The sequence below is a fragment of the Osmerus eperlanus genome, chromosome 16 (assembly GCF_963692335.1).
Source record: "Osmerus eperlanus chromosome 16, fOsmEpe2.1, whole genome shotgun sequence".
Classification (NCBI taxonomy): Eukaryota; Metazoa; Chordata; class Actinopteri; order Osmeriformes; family Osmeridae; genus Osmerus; species Osmerus eperlanus.
In genome coordinates, this window is record NC_085033.1 from 8,814,676 (window position 1) to 8,836,389 (window position 21,714).

The 21,714-nt window shown below is 42.3% G+C and overlaps 1 protein-coding gene across 5 annotated transcripts in view; it reads left to right on the forward strand.

Annotated features, from left to right (window-relative positions):
• LOC134036913 (netrin-G1-like) overlaps positions 1 to 20,715 on the forward strand; it is a 32,542-nt gene extending 11,827 nt beyond the window's left edge. For 3 of the 5 annotated variants that reach the window (XM_062482088.1, XM_062482087.1, XM_062482089.1), the window contains exons 3-7: positions 3,508 to 4,151; positions 12,941 to 13,113; positions 15,561 to 15,587; positions 16,262 to 16,306; positions 19,511 to 20,715. In XM_062482088.1, the coding sequence (XP_062338072.1) occupies positions 3,508 to 4,151; positions 12,941 to 13,113; positions 15,561 to 15,587; positions 16,262 to 16,306; positions 19,511 to 19,755 (1,134 nt within the window). In that variant the 3' untranslated portion in view covers positions 19,756 to 20,715. The remainder of the gene's footprint in view (positions 1 to 3,507; positions 4,152 to 12,940; positions 13,114 to 15,560; positions 15,588 to 16,261; positions 16,307 to 19,510) is intronic. The other 2 variants (XM_062482090.1, XM_062482091.1) reach the window with 2 other exon arrangements.
• Positions 20,716 to 21,714: the final 999 nt, after the last annotated feature.

The following is a 21,714-nucleotide window of genomic DNA, read 5'->3' on the forward strand; positions in this document are numbered from 1 at the left end:
GAATGCAAGCCAACATCATGTTTGGATTAGGAGAAGTAAAGATTTGCGTCTTATTGAGTAAGGACTTGCAGTACAAAAGTGTTGAGAAATGGGAGGTGTGCGTGATGATGCATTTTAATAGGGTGTGCTCCTCCTCTATAGAAGAGAGAGAAACAGATATAACAGATTAGCCAACATTCACAGCGATTTCTTAAAGCCTACAGTACCTCTGGATCAGTAGTGTTTTGCCTTGAATTACAATCCAGCCTAGGGCATCCTTTTCCAATGTCCATTAAAATTGTGCAAGCATAATATGTAGCTGAAAGTATGTGACCTAGAAAATGAGTCTCTTGAAAGGTATTTGGCTAATATAGATAAAATTGTTGGAATTGCATTAGACAACTGTTCTGATAGATGAGGTGATGAGAAGGACACAGAGGGCGAAGGAGGGATGGTTGGAGAGGAGGCGTGAAGGATGCAGTAAAATGGTTGTTCATTGGGATGTGGGGTAGAAGTCCAGAGAATCTGTCAACCAAACCGATTGGTTGGATTGCCTGTTCCCATCCATCAACCTGGTCTGTCATTGGCCAGTGAATTTATCTCACGCAGCCTCATACTGGGTCAGGCAGCACATCATCTTAAGCCTACACCTGTCAGTCTCAAAGGTCATATGTCACTCACTTTAACATCTGTTTATCTCACACCCCACTCAGGTGTGGGGATGTGCCTGTGTGAGTGTGTGGGTTTGTATGAATATGTGTGTGTGTTTCTGTGTATGTGTGTGTTTATTGGATTTTGTATGGCTATGTGGTAGGGTGTATGCATGACTGTGTTAGTGTTTAAGTCAGTACTACCAAATCATTATTATAATAGGATCTTATATGTGGGTGGGGTTATTTTTATTTCCACTGATTCACTTTAGTACCGGCTACTGAGCTTCGGTAGTTAATTATCATAGCCTAATAGCTTTCATAGCATCAGCAGCATCTGGCATTAGATGACAGATTTTATGATGTGCAATCCCAGTCGAACAATACTGACTCCTTCCTTCCCTCCTTCCATCCTATCCCTGTCTCACTCTCACTCCCACTGTGACATCCTGATATTGGATTGACCCCAATGGCTTTCAGAGATCAGGACATCATTAACTGCGATCTGCCACAACCTTTCTGTTCAAGTAACCTGCACTAAGCTACTGCCCTGGATCAGATAGCATTGATAGAAAACAGCTGGGCTCAATTACACAGTGGCACTGGTGGCAATGGAGATGTCAGCATTTCTAATCAGAGGGCAACCATTACCCCCCTCCTCCTCCCCTCAACCCCCTTCCTCCTTCCCCCCCGTCACCCTCCTTCCTCCAGTCCATGATCACCACTAAAGGCTAAAACAGAGAGTCCTCATCGTTTTTCAATAACAGCCCACAGTGCACCAGCGGGGCCTGGCTGTTGACTGACCACAGAGCGTATTGATCTTCATAAGGCAATGCTTTGTTGTTAAATAACCGCTGCGGGAATCCAATGAAAGGTCTTGACCTTTATGTTCGTCACCATCAATCCTTCTGCCACCGTGCAATATCGAGATGCTTCATTGTGGTGGGTCCACCAAGAGGGAAATCAATACAGATATATGCTATATGTATGATTGGAAGTGAGCCTTCACATCATAAAATCCCGCTGTTATTGAAGATGATGAGTTGGTGAGTTATGAGAAGGGCAGTCCATTCAGCTAGTATATTCCATGGCTTGAATAATTACTGTCCTGAAGGGCTGAAATTTCCGCTGGCAGCACAAGAAGGATAATAGATAGAATTTATGTTCTACTCCAATTTCAGCTGGACTGGCTCTTATACTAGATAGGATCTATTCGTGCTGTCTCTGTTTTTCTACCTCTTGCTCTCTCTCTCTCACTCCTCTCGCTCTCCCTCTCTGTCTTGGTGTTTAAGTGGGGTATCGTTTTTTTTTTACTAACCAGGGACACAGTCATTTAAGTATTTCATAGTGTGCGTGAATGAATAAGTCGACTCTAAGGGACTCTACAGTACTTTGCCTTGCAACACAACGAAACCACGTTGTCACCGTGACATCTCATGAAACAGAAATATAAGTGAAACTTCACACTCAAATGGCAGATACAAAATCTCTATTCTCTCTCTCTCTCTGTCTTTTTGTGTGTAATGCCACCCTTTGAGCAGACCTCTAAGGCTGTTGTAAGGAGAAAGAAGGGGATATAATGAGAGATCAACACACTCCATGAAGTAAATGGCTGACACCACTACAATTCATTGTCCCAGAGGCACAAGGGGACAACGTCCTACCTATTACGGCCCCTCTATACTTTGCACTCTCTTCCTCTCTCTCTCCCTCTTTACCTTAACCCCGATATCTCTCTCTCTGTCTATCTGTCCACATTGCTTTTTTTCTTCTAATTGGATAATGGAGAACTTCCCAGCACCAGCCATACCTAGTGACCCACCATCACTCAGACCGGGTGCACCCTCTCAGATACCTATAGTTATCTCCACACAGAATCACAATCATGGTCCCTGGAGTACAACTTACTGACTAGATAAGAATCTCTGAGGAGGTGTGATTGTACCTTGGACAAAACGAAGGATAAAGAATCATTGTGAAATAAAAGATTCATCGCATTATACTTACCAATTCTCTGTCAAGGAAAGAAAAGCAGCAGGCGTCCCAGTGTCTGTATCTTTGTGGCAGAGCAGCGGTGTAGATATATCAGTATTCTGCTCTCTGATGACCATGAAAGGATCAAATGAAGGAGAGGAGAAAAAAACAAAGAGAAATTTTGGCTTTAATGTACCTCAACCCCCACATTGACATGACACACCGTGATAACTCCTGGTTTTCCCTTTTAGATGATTTCACATTTGATGATTACAGATAATCAACCTGTTTTATAGTTTATCAAAATAGCATTGGCTGTGAGCCTCATTGTTCCATTGGACAGAGGTGAGAGGAATGTCAATGGAACTGTGGAGCTCTCTCTCACACACACAGATGCACGCACACACACAATGTGTTATAGACACACAGTCCTAGTGGGGACTTGGGTGGTGCAGGGCAGACGCAAAGCCATGAAAAATGCATGTCCCTCAGTGTGTTTCATAAGAGCAGCTCATCAGGATGCCTCTCCCATCTCCAGTGGAATACCAGCAGGAATATCAATCACATCTGCTATTTGGGTGACAGTGTAGACCCGAGTGGTGGTAGTAGGAGAGCATAGGATCCACTGTGTAATGGTGATGGCAGGTGGATGCCTTCTAAAGCTGCCTCGCTCCACCAGTAGTGACCCCTGGTGACCCTGCAATACTGAGTGATGTTAGCTGAAGGGTTATGGAATGGTCTCACATTCAGAAAAATTTTAACCGGTGAAAGATTTTACCTTTGACAAATATAATACGATCCCAGAGACGATTTTAAGGTGTCAAAAAGCTTGACAGGGAGAAAAGACTGTGACTAAAAATGAATTAAACCTAGACTGAAAAGCCTCTCGTTTTGTGTTCCATAGGAAAATCCTTACATGTGCAACAACGAATGTGACGCCACCACAGAGGAGTTGGCCCATCCCACGGAGCTGATGTTTGACTTTGAGGGTCGCAACCCCACAACCTTCTGGCAGTCCAGTTCCTGGAAGAAATACCCCAAGCCCCTCCAGGTCAACATCACCTTGTCCTGGAACAAAACCATTGAGCTGACCGACGACATAGTTCTAACCTTCGAGTCCGGACGCCCAGAGCAAATGCTTCTGGAGAAGTCGCTAGACTACGGCCGCACCTGGACACCATACCAGTTCTACGCTACTGACTGCCTGGATGCCTTTACCATGGATCCCAAGACAGTCAACGAACTGACACAGCGCACCCTGCTGGACATCATCTGTACTGAAGACTACTCCAGGGGCTATGTGTGGAAGAACGACAAAACCGTGCGCTTCGAGATTAAGGACCGCTTCGCCCTCTTTGCCGGGCCACGCCTCCACAACCTAGCATCGCTGTACGGCCAGCTGGACACCACCAAGAACCTGCGGGACTTCTTCACCATCACCGACCTGAGGATACGGCTACTAAAACCCGCCACAGGCTCCACCATGGTAGACGAAAACAACTTGTCCAGATACTTTTACGCCATCTCTGACATCAAAGTCCAGGGCAGGTAGGACACTCGGTTTTATACAAAATGTACCAACCGTATGTTGTGTTTTCACATGCATATCCGTTCCATACGTTGTGGTTGGGATCTAAACAGAAGTTTTATCTTAGTTACCTCAGCTTGTATGATAATTCACTGGATAGTTCATGGTCTCAACAGTTTGGAAGGAATGAAAACAATCCAGGTATATATTTTTTATGATACTTATATTAAAATAATAATAAAAACATACAATACAGCTGTTCTCCAACTGGGTCCAGCGTGGCTTGCTACAGTTGGTTTATGTAAAGATAACTAGGTTTGTAATGACCCTTTTGATTGTTCCCAGGTGAATTTAAACAGTTAGTTCCAAATTAGAATTCTGTTAACTTCAATGGAGGATTAGAACAATGTAGAGTGCTGGCTAATTGGTGGAAGACTAATCTTGTAATTAAGAGCATTTGTAGCTGATTAAATAGCAACCACTGGGGACATATCACTGAAGCAGAGAAACCAGAAGACGTCACACCGCAAGGCCTTGCCTTCAACTGTGGCTCTGCATGTGTGATAATGAAGAGTATTCCGTTTTTCCAGTATACTTTCTAATTCTTTCATACATGTTGTGTCTTTCAATGAATAGGTTTAATATTGGCTAAGTGTCAAAAGTGTTAACATCTCAATGTTAAACCATTAAAACAGCTCTGAGTAGTATTCATTACACCTACTCTATTTCCTTCCTACTGTACATGACTATAATACCAACAATAATTTTCCTCAAGCCAATGTTTCTTTTCACAGTCACACTAATAGTGCAGATAACATGAATTGATGGGCCCCAGATAGTAGGATGGCCTATCCAGTATGCCAGCACAAATCTCCTGCAGATATCTTATTTTACCATTCATTAGATAGAGCAGCAGAGGGGGAATGGGGAAAGAAGTTATTTTCCCCAATTTTCCATCGTGCCTTTAGGTATCAAATTCAATTTTCCACCAAAGTTTGTGGTGAAAAAGAAAAGAAAATATACAATTTCTGACCAGGGGTGTTTTAGTAACACACTTGAAAGAGTAGGAAGGTGGGTGGAGAGGCTGATTAGAGTTTCTCTGGCCTCAGCAGCCTTCTGGCGACATACAGACATGAAACGCCTTTCCACAGAATGGCTGTCCTGTCAAAGAATGTTGACTGTGCTGGCCTCTACCACATACAGAAACTATTATACATCCCCTGACCCTGGCCAGCTGTGTCAGGTGTTTTGAAAGATATCCTGTTGAGGTCAAGGTTGATACAGTCTAATACTTTACATCAACTGACTGCCATCATAGTTCATCATAGTACTTTAAGTAACAACATTGTAGTCATATAGGAAATGTTTAGCTGTACAACTTTATGAGACCAGTGAAACCTGGTATGGGGGAGACTGGGCTTTCCAGAGGTGAGTGGATGGGAACATTGATCTTGTTTTGGTAACAGAAACTTCACCTGCTCCTTTACAACTTCCACTTACCCCTTACACCCCTTCACCATAATGTGCCTTCTTACATTTTTTGAATAACCTATTCCCCTAACATACAATTTAAGTACTTAGCCATTTCTATGTACCTACAATGTTTTTACTATAGGCATTACTATGTGGTTACATGGTAGGGAACATAAGCTTACTGTATAGTTTCGACCAATATTGTTACACCATATGTAAGTCTTTTTAAGGCATTCCTGACACAAGTCTGCTTGTCTGTCAGTGTCCATTTCATTTATGCAAGCCATAAATAACATCCATTCACAGTGAAGAGGAAGCTATAATGTGGGTGCCAACACAATATCCTAGTCATAAAACATTATCAGATTCAATAAGGGGTTTTATTGATTTCTAATGTGATACTGGAAACAAAAACCTTGAACCATTCCAGCTGTCCCACCTTTCACGTCTCGCTCTACATTCTTCTTAACTTATTCATCAATGCCTTGTGGTTAATTAAGAGACAGCGGTCATTACTGTCTGACTGCACGGTCAGGGCTAGCCATCTACAGGGCTGTACTGGGGCCTGGGAATGAGAGGCAGCTAATCCATATGTGCTAATGCGTTACTTCTTTCTTGTCTCTTTCTTTCTCTCTCTCTCTCTCTCTCTCTCTCTCTCTCTCTCTCTCTCTCTCTCTCTCTCTCTCTCTCTCTCTCTCTCTCTCTCTCTCTCTCTCTCTCTCTCTCTCTCTCTCTCTCTCTCTCTCGATTATGTCTCTTCTTACAACATTACTCTCAAGCCTGAAAGAGCTAAACCACAAACAAACGTGCAACAACTAACTCTTCTCCCTATAGTCAATTAAGACATTAAGGTGAATTATTTAAATGCTAGTTTACGCGTACATCTAGGTTGGTTTTGGTATGGGACATAAAACAAATCAAGCCTGTAGGCAAACCCTGCCTGTTGAATGATGGATCTCACACTTCAAAGGTTGCATTAAGAGATTTGAGGTTATAATCGCTCCTCAGTGACATCAAGCATAACTCTCCAGAGGACCCATCCTAGATCACTACCTTGTGGATGTGGATGTACTCTTCTCTTGTACCCTGGGGACAGGATGAAACTGCATAGGCCATCATGGCTTCTTTGTGGCTCTTAGTTTAAAAGGTTTGAATTATTGCTGTTGTGTGTATCGTTCTTGTGCAAAGCCAAATGCTCACCAACCTTTGCATTCTCACCTTCCCCTAGTTGGTAGATTTTAGACCATGTTCATAATTCGTGTTATCATTTCATGAACCATTAATTCTTTACAGAGTAAGAGGGATTCATTTAATGGTTTCATTGTTTTTCAGCATACCAACAGATTGATGAGAGTCTCTGTTTAATTACTATCATTTAGAAGCCATTTATAAAGCATGTGTGTATGATGCACTGTTAATAAATGTCTTCTGTGCAATTACATATTCTAATTTACTAAATAATAACCAACACTAATAATGATTACATTTACAAACCATGTTTTTATATGTTATTATCTATCAAAGTTTAATATCTACAGTATAAATTGTTCTGTGGTTTAGTTATTCAAACATGACACCAGGAATGTGATAAAAAGAAAAATCTACTTTTAACAAACCTTTGCAACTGTTCCTCATTCCTGACGGTAATACTCTCTGGTGCCACTGTCAGTCCAGGTCTGGCTCTCTCAGCGTTCCTTTATTACCGACCAGATGTGTGTCACATGTTGCAATGTTCTCTGCCAATCATTTCCCTCATTCCGATTTTTAATCAGCCCTCATTAGAGGCTTTCCTTTCTTTTTTCAATTATAAATGAGAGCCAGAAAAAGCACATCAACATAAACTTTCCCCAAAGGCCAGTTATAGACATGAATACACGGACAATCAGGCTTTACCCAGGCTGTACAAGCTATAGGCCTCATGTCTTATCTCACTGTGGTGTTTCCCTATTGTAGTTAGTGGGATGGTGTTGGTAAATCTGTAAACACACCCAATTATGCTTTATCTCACCATGTCACATTCTAAAGTTTCATCTCACCCCAACATGGGATGGGAGGAGGTCGATATCACACATAAGCACACACATAAATACACACGCACACACAAATGCAAAATCTGGCACCCGCCCTCTTATTTCCATATTAATGCATCTTCCCAGAATTGCTCCCTTCACTGCTTCCTGCTTGTCTTTGAGCCTTTGAGTGTGAGGCTGAGGAGGCCCTCCACACATTACCATACTGTATGCCTACATCAAGCACCACCTTCATAATAGTCCCTGTCATTGAAACAAATCACAGGCATGGCTTCCAGTGGTGCCTGCCCAGGCCACATAAATTCAAATTTGATTTGCTTCAACAGAAAATTGGAGCAGGGGGAATTAACTTGTGATGCATTCCTAATATTTCTCGGGCAATTTGGGAAGCCCTGGCGGGCCTACTTTATATGGCAGGGGGAGACACAAACAATTTGCCAGAGATGTAACACATTACACCCAGAGGAATGACAAAATAAAGCAAGAACACAGAACCTAATCGGACTCTTCAATTTCATGGTGACACAACATACCATAATGAGGTGAAGTCTGACAAGTGTCCTCATAGAAAGTTTCATTACAGCCAAGATGTAAAAAAAGAGTCAATATCTTCAATGTCTTATTATTGGCTATTGCAACCACTAAAGCGTAGCCCCTTAAAGGTACATGTGATGTTCCTCCATGGCTTCCATCATGTGCCATCATGCGTCATGTGTTGGCATCTGACTGAAACCTGGGACTGCCTCTTAGCTTTGTTTGTTTTGAGTGACCTTAGCCTCTTCATACTATATTTTGTCTTAGACCACCTAAGTGTAGAGTAGGATGTACATGCTACCAGAGTCTCACAGTGCATCCTAAACCATGCATAACAATGAGAATATCATGTACTTTCACCCCCATTATGGTCAGTACATCTCACAACACAGACGTGTCGAGAAAGATCCCCAAGACACAGCATTTCAGACCTGCCAACATAAATGCTTTTTGTGATGTGAGGTACATTATTGCACGTTACATGGGCCTTTTTCTCTCCGTGTCTCTGATCCAGCTCTTTCCGTCTGCCTGTGACTCCTCTGGCCTTGACTAAAATGGTTATATTATAACTCGGCTATGTCTAATTTTCTCATTCTGACGAGATGGGAATTTATATATTTTTACGGCCTCTCGATTTACACATCGATTTTCATAATGTCACCTTGTGAAATTAGCTTATCAAAATAATTTCATATGGGAGTTCAAGGGAAGATGGGGTTGTACTTTGTTCTTTGTTTTGAATGACAAAGATCTTATACGTACAAAGCATCTGGAATAGCTGTGTTTCATGGCTGAAAAGAATGCACCTGTCTATCTTGTACAATACAAATATTCAATCATCACTATTCAGAGCACTGTTGGGTGGTTTGGTAGCTATTCGTTGAACCATTAGAGACACAACATAATAATGGAGGAATAACCTCCACTCACAAAATCAATCTCTTACCACGTTTCACTCAGTGGTGAATATAAACCGGCAACATTGTTTGCTCCACATGGATCTTGCCCCCAGTAAACAGCATGACAGCAGGACAGAGTTCCTGGGCTTTTGATAGGACTCTGTACTCTCTCTGCACCTGCAGTTCACATGCATCCCTGTGCCTCTTCCTCTCATGTGCAAGACATCAAAGGAAGCCCTCCTTCCTGTAAGGTGCTGCAGGGGGTCATTCAGGTTGACCCGAAAGCACACAGACAGTGATCTGAATCTTTAGTTGGGCAAAAGTTTACGCTTAGCTGCTTTATCACTCCACAACTGTCTGTCTGTGACAACTGTCTGTTTCTCTGTCTGTCTGTCCGTATGTGTGTCAGAAAGTTTCTGAAGAGCTCTCTGAGTTCATTTACGCAGGATGGATCTGTGTTCCAGCTCCAGAACCTAGACAGAGGGTACTGTAGGCTGGCTCCCTATGAGGGACTGTAAAGCCTTAAGGGGGACTTCTGGATCTTAGAGTGGTCTTGGCTGGAGGTTCACAAGATAGGAAGAGTTGTTAACATGGATCCCAATACTCACTGTTACGTCTTTACTGGTGTGTATTCACTGAGTCAAATCTGATGTAATGGGCCCATACATAGCTACTGTTTGTTGTCTCAGAGGTCCATACATAGAGGACATGAAATTCCCCAGGGATGTTCATAGGCTGGCCTAATGTAGCTATTATTTAACAATGCACTGTACATTTTGTTATGTTTACTCTAAGCTGCTGTACATATGAAACAATATTATCACGCTGGTGAAGGATTTTTCTAATTTGATGAGCCGCTGCTCTGAAACACCCTCAATTATCATCTTGTCTTATATCACAATGGCATCGGAAGTTCTGATGCCATTTTTCAATTATATATATTTGTTCTTACATTTGTAATCATTCCTGTAGGTCCTTGTTTAACAATGTATATACTCCCTTTTGGAGACAGCAGTGTATGATGTCTGGAATCATGGGTTTTCGGAGCTGTCACAGGAATGAAGAATCTCCACAGACAGAGCTAGGCTGTGTGGAGGCTGTCAGATGTGAGGCAGCCCACGGAAACATGCTGAAGACAGTGTGAGGAACAGGCACGGCTGCCAATTAGAGTCTCCCAACGCATAATACAGACTCTTTTTTGTTAACGTTTCTCACTGCATAATATGCTGAGAGATATAAACGGATGTGTGAGTGGGTAAACACTGAGCTTTTATGAACTCCTTACAAACAACTCCATATGTTTGTGGAAGAAATTGGGATTTCCTGTGTGCTTACATTATTCACTAATCAATAGAACTAGTCATTGGATACTAGTTAGTACGTTCTCATGTAAGCTTGCTATTAATAAGAGTATATTGTGTCTATGTGTCAGGGCTAATAGATGTTCGGGGTCAGGAGAAAGTACTGGCTAAACGTTCCTTGTCATGACTACAAAGAGAGCTCCAACTATGAACTCTCTAGTCTGAGAGTTGTCATGTGTTGGGAGCAGTGAATCTCTTTCTCTGAGACTGTTGAAACGTCATTACTGCCTGACTGTCACAATCTATGTTTACATTCTTGTGCCCTATAAAAGATGGTCCTCCGGCTTTCGGAGCTGAGAGAGACCTGGTTGAGACCTAAGCTTGGTGTTGTGTTGTCATTTATGGTCAGAAGACTGGGTTTTTCTCCCAATCTGCAGATTGATAAATACTTATTAAAATCCAGAACTCAACTGAACTTAGTCACTCCGTTTATGAAGAGACGGACAAAACACTTTCTTCATCATTTTGTGTATTATATACAGTACAGGATGCTTCAAACTGACTCTGACTGTGTTTAAAAGCATCAACATATAATTATACATAAAGTATGCTACAACAAAGTGTGACCTTATTCCATAACAACTCAACAACTGATGAGATTTCAGCTCACATGTAGAAATCAACATTGCACACAGGAATCTTGATGTACTGTATGACTTCTATCTTAACATGGATGAATCTTTGTGCTAATGAAAGGGCTTTATTTACTAAGATGGTTATACTGGTGGGCAACATTAGTAATCATATGGCACATAAATCTCTTTCTGTGTTTTAATGTTAGTTTGATCACAGTGAATGACCACTCTTTAACTCTTGATCATGGTTACACTGTCGGCTTACAAATGAATGTTTGTTACAAAAAAAATGTTTGTGGAGATAAAAAGAAGAAAGGGGAGGGGAGGAGAGGAAAGCTGGAGGACTCTTCAGGGACAGTCACTTGTTAAGATAATGGATAATACCAGTTGCAGTGGGGCCATCTAGGAGGATAAAAGGTCATTAAAACTTTATGAAATGTGTTTTGTAATGGTGCCAGTTCAAGGGCTGGCTGCATGGGGATTTTCCTCTTGTGACCGGCACAAAATGAGAGTGGCTTGCTCTTTGATTTCAATATGACAATGCCCACGGCAAAAGCATAGTGTCCTCCATGAGAAGTTCCCCTGTGTCCCTGGCTATCTTCTGCTATCTAGCTGCATGGCCTGGGCCTGATGATCCAGATTTTGCTGGTTTTTAATTAAGCGGAAGGTCAAACCTCATTGCTCTTTACTTCAGGGAGCTGGTGCTTTCTGCACAGCAGAGGAGGTCCGCCCAGGCATTCATTATGGTGCCTGATACTTTAATTGATTAAAAGTTTAGGGCTATAGGGAGAGCTTGCAGAGATTTTGATGAACATTTACTAAATCTCAGCCCCATCACATGCTATGACAGTGAATACAGTACGGAAACACACAGAGGCCCCAGAGGAGGGTCTGTGAAATGAAAGTGTACTGCTTGTTAAGCAACTGAAATGCATACTGTATGCTACACCACATTAGCTTAGCATCATCTCCTTAATACACAGTGACTTCCCACTCATACAACCTCGGAGAGAATCACGGTGTAGTTTTCCCTCTTTCCCGCCATTATTTATCATTCATGAGAGAGATGTCACAGAGGGCAGGAAGTCAATTAGAATGGATGTATTTCTGACTGTTTCAGTAATTTCTCTGTCTCATGTTCACCGTCGAGGTTGGCAGCATATCCGTACCACTTAGACCTCAAACGGGAAAAATCTTTCCTCGGAAGCACTCTGTAACAACAAACATAAGCCATGATATGAAATCATGAGCCGACCAACCCCCATGAGAGGGCTACGATGTCAGATTCACTCGATAGTCTCACAATTAACTATCTGGATTGCCACGAGACACAGAGGTCGGTCGCCAGTTGTAACCTTTTACCTCCTCGGGAGCAAAATCAGATAATGAGGGTTATATTTGGATGTAGGTATGTGGAATATGAAACCACTTTGTCTCATGTGACAGTAAATACAATCATCTGAGCGAATGTGTCTCCTTTCCAAAGTGTAGGCAGAGAACTTAACAAACACCAACGACCAAGCTTCCCGTCTCCAGGTTTTCCCTCTCATACATCACAGAAAGGTTTCTCTGTCATTTCTCTGGCATCTCTCCAAACTTTCATTCTCTGTCAACTCAACTTTGCGTGCAGTTACAGGGTGCCTTTCCATTTAGCTGTAGAGTTGACGTGACCTTATTTGCCGACCGCTTCTCTCCACAGGGAAAGTCGCAAATGAGCCCTTGCCTTAAAAGGAGGATAATGAAGCTTTTTCTCCCTCAAATGTGGTACAATCAAAGTAGAATGCGCCCAGCAGGAATTCAATTTAACCTCTTAAAAAAAATACGAAATGTGCAATTATCCACAAAAGAAAGGAGAGTAGCATTAAAGTTGTGTCCCTAGGTATTAAAGGATTCCATTGATTGATGTATTTATTTGATATGGTCTTTTTCCCTCTTAGGTGCAAATGCAATCTGCATGCCAACAGCTGCGTATTTGACAAGGGGAAGCTGGGCTGTGAGTGTGAGCACAACACAACAGGGCCAGACTGTGGCCGCTGTAAGAGACACTACCACGGCCGGGCCTGGAGTGTAGGCTCCTACCTGCCCATTCCCAAAGGAACGGCAAACATATGTAAGTACAATCTGCCACTTCGCGGTCCAAGTGTTTGCATCATAACTACTCGTTGATGTTATAATCTAGTAGTCTACAGTACATCAAAGGGCATTGAAATGACATCATTATGCAGTGGTCCACAAATATAAGCCTTTTTTAAATGCCAGGGCAATAAGCACGGGTTAGGGAATATTGTCTGGAAATGTCATTCCCAGTTCACATGGCCTGTTAAAAGCAGGAGGTGTTCTTTCCATTTTCCCTGTGGCAGGGGGCTCATTGCTCTAATTAATCTAATACAGGCACTACCACCACACCAGGGACAAGGTGCCTATCCGGCCCAGCCCTGACCAGATGGTGAGAGCCAGGCGCTCTGATCTCCAGTCTGAGCTCTAGCCCAGGAGAGAGCCACTATGACTGAAAAACACAGACCATATTCCCCCCTATACAGATCACGATGGAGCCTGACTGGTGGGACAAGGATGGAGTTTGCAATGTATTGACCTATTGGCCATGTGATCATATTGAGTGTTTATGTGTGTGTGTGTGTGTGTGTGTGTGTGTGTGTGTGTGTGTGCGCGCTAGTGAGTATGATTGAATGTGTGTGCGCTACTGCGTGTGTGAGCGCACTCTAAGGACATATTGCCTGATTTCCCTCTGTACATCTCCTGTGTTATGAGTCTCCCTGCAGTGTGAGGCTGGTTCTCAGATTGACAGACCATTATTAAAAAGTCCAACACTTGGACGCATCTGCACTGAACTGATGAAACCGAGGTCTAGCCATATCAAAAGTAATATTAAGACTTGTTGGCAGAAACATAAAAATGCAATAATGTTGCATATTACACTGACGTAATAGTATTAATCCCTAAGGGATAAAGTTAATACCCTTTTGTCTTGAATCATACTTTTTTTTCACATAACTAGAACCCAGCCTCCCAACATGTTTTTTTTCCTCAACTCTCAACATATTTCCTTGGAGGATATTAAACATAAGGCAGTCATATGAAGACAAATTTGCTGAAAGTGCAAAATTTAATTATGGTTTAATAGCTTTCATCTGTCATCAGATCGTCCTCTTTAATCACGATGGTAATTTATCTCCCAGATAGAGACAGGGGACATTACATATTCAGGACTCTGCACATGGAGATCTATGGAGCTACGTGACCCTCCATCTAATCTAGCAGTGGGAAATCGAGTCCCCCTGTTGCTATGGGCCAAAGCTGACAGTGGGAGCGGGGATGAGGGAGCTGTTCCGTGTCAAAGCCAAGCTTCCTTTCCGTGAGCTAAAAGAATGGCTGGAAGTTGGCTGGAGCGAGGAAGAGGGATCGGTTCTGGAATTAAGTTAACAGTCTACTTTGGAGGGAACATCCAGTCACCTTGTGTTGCGAAACAGGTCCAGAGGCTGAGGAAGCCTGCTGTTGGAGCTTGGTAGAACCACTGGAATGGGTTTGGGCACCAGATGCTATTTCTGCCCACTCTCCTTCTCCTTAAATCCTCAAACAGTGTTTGTAGTTTTACAGCGAGGTGTTTCCTTTTGGGATAGGAGAGATTGAAGCATGAGGAAAACACAAATACAGTTAATCTGCCATGGTGTGTAATTACGAGTGGTTGTTGTGACTGCATCCACCATTGATTAGATGATGAATGGCACCACAAGGATGGTGAAAACCTTAATGAAATATAATCAGTGGCAGTCTTTCACTCAAAGGCAGCCAAAACAATGGAGACTTATTGAGCAGGCGTGGAGATGCTTTTGATTGCAGGAGAAGAGGAGCCTAACTCCTGATGAAAATAACCCAGAACAATAACTGAAGGGTGAGAAGCCCGATACTGATATGTGTACTATTAGAACCAACTCCAATCATGGCTCCTTGGTAGACCCCACGGAGACCCCCTAGACACATAGAACTTTGTAATTACGACATCCAATTTTAGAGTAATTTTCACTTCATTCTTATGTCTTCCAAGATCTTTAGAGAGAGATCTGCAGTATATCAAGTAATTAACCATACAAAGATACAGGGATTTCTTTTCTGGTCCATTGATAAAAGGGCAAACTTGTCTGTGGAGTAAACTTGTCACTTGTTATTTTATTGAAGACATTGCCTTGTTTAAATTGATTCTGTGTACATTTTGCAATTACAAGACCATGATTATCATTGGTAAGAGTTTTTGGTGTCTTTCTCGGTGTTCACAATTCACCAGGCTGGTCACGGGTGGGACGTTATGTGGCTAGAGAGGCACCCAGAAACACCCAGTCAATTAATAATCTCTTGGCAATGACGTCCATTATATAAGCTAAATTCTAATGATCACAACAAAAAACATTGTGTGTAATTTTGGAATGGTATTTGATTTTTCTATGTTTTTTTGTAATGATTTAGTTGTTGTTATTGTCTTTTCTGGGATAGGTTGATCTTTATCCACACTTCCTTGATTCAATTTCCCCTTTCTCTTCACAGGTATACCTAGCAGTCATGGACCAGTGCGTAAGTACATACAATTTCAGAACCTGGCATGCTAGCAGTGAACAGATGATTAGCAATTTTGGTCTCGGGTCTCGGGATATGTCAGAAACAACAGCAGTGTCTTTCTTCTCCGAGTCAGCAGAAACCTTGACTCCTAACATATGTTGTCCTGCCAAACGGACACAAATCGCATTTGTTTCTGTGAAGACATTTCCCACCATGCATCATGGGACAATTGACAACCGAGTGGGGATTTTTGATTGGGTTGCGTAATCCAGCTGTCATGCAGCGGCTTGGATAGGCCGCTGCACAACACGAACTGTTCACTTCCACACAGCATTCATATCCCATTACTACGAGCACACAGCCAGAGACAGGACAGCATGCCCGTGGTCCCGGTGTGCAGCATGAGGACAAGTTGCTTCATTGTTTGAGCAAAAACATGCCATATATGGTACTCCCCTGGCACATCTCTGAGCCATGTCTAGTTTTCAAAACAGTAAACGTGTGTTGCATGCAAAATATAGTGCATCTACTTATTTCTGATTGTGGCCTTAAAGACGTGCTCGGTCTAGATAGTATCTACAACAGGGGGTTGTAGTGATCATGTGTGCATGCTGTCTGTGTGCATTCAATCCATCACAGCTTTATTAAACAACTCACTGTAACTTATGACCTCTCCCATCTTTACACAGATCGAGCAAATGCTTCATCTCTTGGTGTTGCAAATCGTAATCAAGGTAGGCTGTGGAAGCTTTGCCACATCAAACAGCACCAATAAGAAATTATAAAATAAAACAGAGCAGGAAATGTCATTGTTCTGGGACTGCACCTGATGCACAGTGTCTTTCATCCATAGAAAAGACACACACACATACATGAACTGACACAAACAAACATGCATCTCTGCCCCATGCAAGCTACACCTTTGTTCTTGAACACTGTTGGGAACGGCCCCCATTCAATGCTCACCTCCGCCTCCACAGCGCTCAAGCCTTTTAATCATGCCCCCCATTTTAATTACCCAGTAAACTCTCAGAGGGTGCTTCACCTCTGCCATCTTCACAGACAGAGGGAATAGGGGAGGAGAGAGGGAAGAAGAGGAGACTGACACTGGGGGGGGGGGGGGGGGGGGTTATGTAGATTGATCTCCAGCTATTGCCAGCTAATCCTCATGCACCGATTGCCAGTGTCGGAGGAGTAGAAAGTAACTGGCCTCAAAGCCCGAGGAATAAAAAAATGTAAAGGAGACTTTTAGGGATTTCCAGAATCAAGGAGAGCGGAGTGGGGATCTTCGATGGTTACGTTCCCATTCCTCTCCACGGGCTAAGGGAGAGTGGCCTGACTATGTAAATAATCCGATGCACGTCCTATACTGTATCACTGTCAGTGTCTAGTGCGGCTGCTTGCTCATAGCTCATATTGAGCTACAGTCATAAGTAATGGGCCAGACTGCTAACTAATGGAATCAAAGAAGGTGGCTGAACTTGAATTTCAGCTCAACCTGACATCATGGCAGAAGATATCGATCGGATGTAATTGAAGCAACACGATTCCGTTTCACTGCATATAATTAGCAAATCCTGTATCTGAAAACTGTCTCCATTGTAATAGTTAATTGTACTGATTGATCTATTTAAGTCTTTTATATCATGCAACTCAATAATAGACTAAACATATTAGAAAACTATTAGAAAATGCGTAAGATTCTGAACAGCAAAACATTGATACACATAGTTTAGATTACATGTAAAAAATATCTTAGGACATCATATAAAAAACATATTAGCCATGACATCACTGACCATAATTTACATAATTAAATTAATTTGGAAAATCAATCTCTCTCCATCTGTTAGGTTTGGCTCTTATTTTAATTGTGTAGTTATTGAGCCTCCTCTCCTTATAATAGCAGAGAGAGTGTACCCGGACTTGATGCGTGCAACACCTTTGCCCAAGGATGTATCTGTCATAACAGTTATCCTGCAAAATTGTCACACCATCTGACAAAGGTGCCATGCAGCACATATGTCTCAGGGAGAAGGGCTTGGTCCTTGGCCAGGATTTGAACCTCACAGTTCTCACTTGTGTCAACAGCCAACAGAAGTGCAAATGCAAGGGAGGTTTGACAACTTTGGGCCATGTCTAAAGGAACTCTTCTATACTGAAGCCATCATACTGTAGCAGTCTGTTCACATCCAAGCTTCAAACGCTAACCTTAATGCAAATACATTATTACAGCATTTCCACATGAGTGATTTGAGTTAAGTCCTATAAACAGGCTTTGCTAGTGGCTAATAGATAACTCACCAACATGGTAAACATGTGTTGTATTTGCCTTTCTTATATAAGCATCAATTCAAACAAGATGCAAAAGTATATTAAGCTCTCATGTACTAACATTTTTTTTTTCATTTAGCAGACGCTTTTATCCAAAGCGACTTCAAAGAGACTTCCAACAAATACAGTATATCTAGATTAATTTACTACATTTAAGATCCTTTGATTTACAGTTGGTGTACATTTGCTTTTATTGGACAAATGAGGGCATTTCATCGAGCTGTAGCGACTGCTAAAGACTTGTCAGTGGCCCTGCCTTCCTCTCTACTCTCTCTATGCCCAAGCTCCTCCTAAACTCAGTTATCTGGGTTGCAGATGCTTTCACAAAGACAATGGTCGTGAGGCTCTGCTGGAGGATACAAAGGATAATCCTTTGGCCACTGCCGACAATGTTAACTCATTAAGTATGCAGATTAGATGTTATAATCTGAGGTGGTCTGGTGAGTGACTTCCAAACAATACCAAGCATGAGTCACAGTGAAAATGGGTCAGTGTCCGTTCAAATGTTAATATTATTATATTATATAAATTATAATGTAAATATGGTATTAGGAGGATATTGAAATACACAATTAATGATATACATTGAGTTTTGATCCGTTTTGATCAGTGAATCATTTAGTTAATTGGCATGCATAGACAATGGTGTTGTTGAGAGCATTCTGATGCATGAACCCCATTCGGAGCTCAGAAATTAAATGACTATTTATGCAGGAAGGAGTATCCAATTATGCTTGAATCGCTCAGCAAATATTACCTCTTCCTGGATTTCCTGACAATAGGAGACACTGCTTTGCAGAATGGAGCTGTAAGGTGTTCCATATGAATAAGAACAACTATCATTACCTTTTCAAACTGAAATTGATGTGTGCTGTATGGCACCCTCATCTTAACTGTTTGCAGAAACGAAGATCTGCAGAACCATCTGCGCATGCAAATTTGCATATCAAATCCACCAATCACACAGCTTGCTAGGTTGGAGGGTGGAGTAGATAAAGGTTGTGCATCTATGCCTTAAGCCCAATCTCTTCTAAATAAGAGCCACAGGGAACCCAATTCAATTCTGCTTCCCCGCGAAAGAACCTGCGTCCATCAACAGTTCTCCGGCAACCCCCAGCTCACTCATTATTAATTTCACCGCTGTTGCTGCTGCTGCTGCTGTTGCTGCTGCTGCTGCTATATGGTTTATTTGTTCTTTTTGTTCTGGTTGTTTTCCTTGAAAGTCCCTGGGGTCTCCTAAAAATACTCCTGCAAGGTCTTTCCATGGTCACTGTCATAGACAATCATTCACACTCTCATAGTTCTGTTTTTGAAAGGAAGTTGCTGTCTCCGGGTACTCATATGTGGCCTCCATCCTTCCAGTACTCTGTCTCCTCTCCTTACTGAACACTTCAACAAAGGTCATCGTTGGCACCCCATCCAATCATGACAAATCAGACATTAGGATGTAGAGGAGAGGAGACAAGGAACATGCGAATCAGTGTTGTGATTTGTGATACGTGTTATGTGGCTTTGGGTATTTTCTGTCGGTCTGTTTAGCTATGAATGATCTGTTAATCAACCCCCCTTCACCCCACTGTTCCTTCTCTGCTTGTTTGTTACAGCTCGAGTGTGTGACCACGCGATGCTGCGCTGTCAGAACGGTGGCACATGCCATCACCACCAACGGTGCCACTGCCCTCCAGGCTTCACGGGCGTTCTGTGTGAGAGGGCACGGCACTGCCAGGGCCCCGGAGAGTGTGACGACTCATTATCTGGGCAGGCATCCATCTATCATCCTCTTCTCCTCCACCGCCTTCACGCTGTTCTCCCAGTACTTCTCCCCCTAGTGGTCACATGTCTCTGCTGAGAGACTTTTATGACATTGATGCAGAAGGACTAGGCCCCAGCCTTCAATTCAACCACCGCAGATCCTAAGAAGGGTCCTCAGCCCCAAAGACAAAGTAAGAGACACAAGGACACTTCTGTGCCTCGAGTTTTGTTCTGTGTGAAAGGCCAGCTTGATGAGGACAGGGTTGGAAGTGCCATGTGCTGTGGTGACGAAGTGGACAAAGCTGAGCGAGATGTTAAGAGACAGCTGAACAGCAATGGCTTTTGTACCATCTCACAAGAACAAAAGATGTTGGGGACCCTTGATTTAAAATAAGATCATGAAAGACACACTGGACTCTTTATCATATTACGTGAGCCAACACCTTTAAATTGTACAAAAAAAAAAAAAAAACACTTAAACATGAAAATCCTCTGGCATTACAAAGAGAATGTTGGAACTTATTTCTTCACGTCCTCTTCCCTCCCATGTCTCCTTCCCTCACTTCCCCTACCCTTCCTGTATGTGTTTTGGTGACTGCTGATTTTCATTGGCCGATGGCATTCATGTTTGTCAACAGCTGCACCTGTGTGTTCAGACACCCTGAAGTACCTTAATGTGATTTTTTAGTTTTTGGGGGACAAAGCATTTGTAGTCATGCTTGAGCTCACCTGTATGGAAAATATGTAACATACTGTACTAACTGTATTTACTTTTGTACAAAAAAAAATATTTTCATGCGTGAGCAAATCAAAAGATGTATTACTTTTTTATTTATTTTCAGCTTCCTGTTTCCAGGGCAACTTTGGAGGTGTGAAATATGAAGTTATTGTTATATGGTTCTCCTGCCTTTGGCGAGGAGGCTTCATGAAAGACCTATGGACAAAGACCATGTTTACACACACTCTTCAATGCAGTTCCACCAAAAGACAATCAAGATTTTCTTGTTGTTAAACAGTGTATAAGACAAGTCATGACAATTAAAATGCATTTCTGGTTTGTATGTTCAGAATATAGACAAAAAAGAAGACCCGTTATGTTGATAAAGGAAAGTGTCAGTCACCAGTACCACACCCTATCAGTGACTACACCTTCTCCCTTGGTCCACTGTTCCAGCCAATAGATCACCTCAGGCCATTTAGCTTTCAACAGTTTAATACCTAACCAACCCTTTACTGTCTTACCAAGTTGGCAGACGTAACATTGAGGGCCACATTGGAACTTCAGAGATCAACTTTCAGCAACTCACCTACTGTTCTTTCCCAGGTATTGACTGGGGGAGTTCTCTCACTAGGTCTCATGTAGGAACCCATCATTCATGTGTAAATTTGCCAAGAGGTTCGAAAATGAGATTTTGAGAGCCTGGCTGCAGCTGGTGACCCTCCTGCGGAGATGGGTGATCAAATGTAATCCATAAACTGATTGTCGGAAGAGGAAGAGTTTGCTGAGGTGCACATCAAGGTCTTGCTGTGGGCATTTCTATGAGGATCTGACAACGGAGATTAGCTTTAATAAGAGGGTTGCTGAATGAAGTCCCTCTCGGTGGGTGACATACCGAGCGTCGAGAGGGATTTTATTTGAGAGATTAATTTCCTTCACAGATATATAATGAAATGTGTGAGGAAAAGGTGGTTTACTTGAAATGTCACAAGAAGATGGTTTTCTTTTTCAGAAACACTGATTGAACCACATCTGGAGGAACACTGTGTGCTCTAGATGTTGCTGCTCAGCCAGGTTGATCTTAGAAAGAAAGAAGAATGTAACTACGACACAGGGGAGAGAATTGATTACATTAACTGAAAGTCTAATGAAGTTTAAATACAAACTCCCATCAGATCTCTGTATCATTCAAGGGAAAAGCAGAGGGGGTAGGTCAGCGGTCCACCATAGGACCTCAGCTCACTTAATGAGGAAATTAAGCAATTCTTTATGCCTAATGACTTAGAAAACACTGGCTTTGTGAAGGATTAGACCATTGCCTCCACTAACTGGATACAA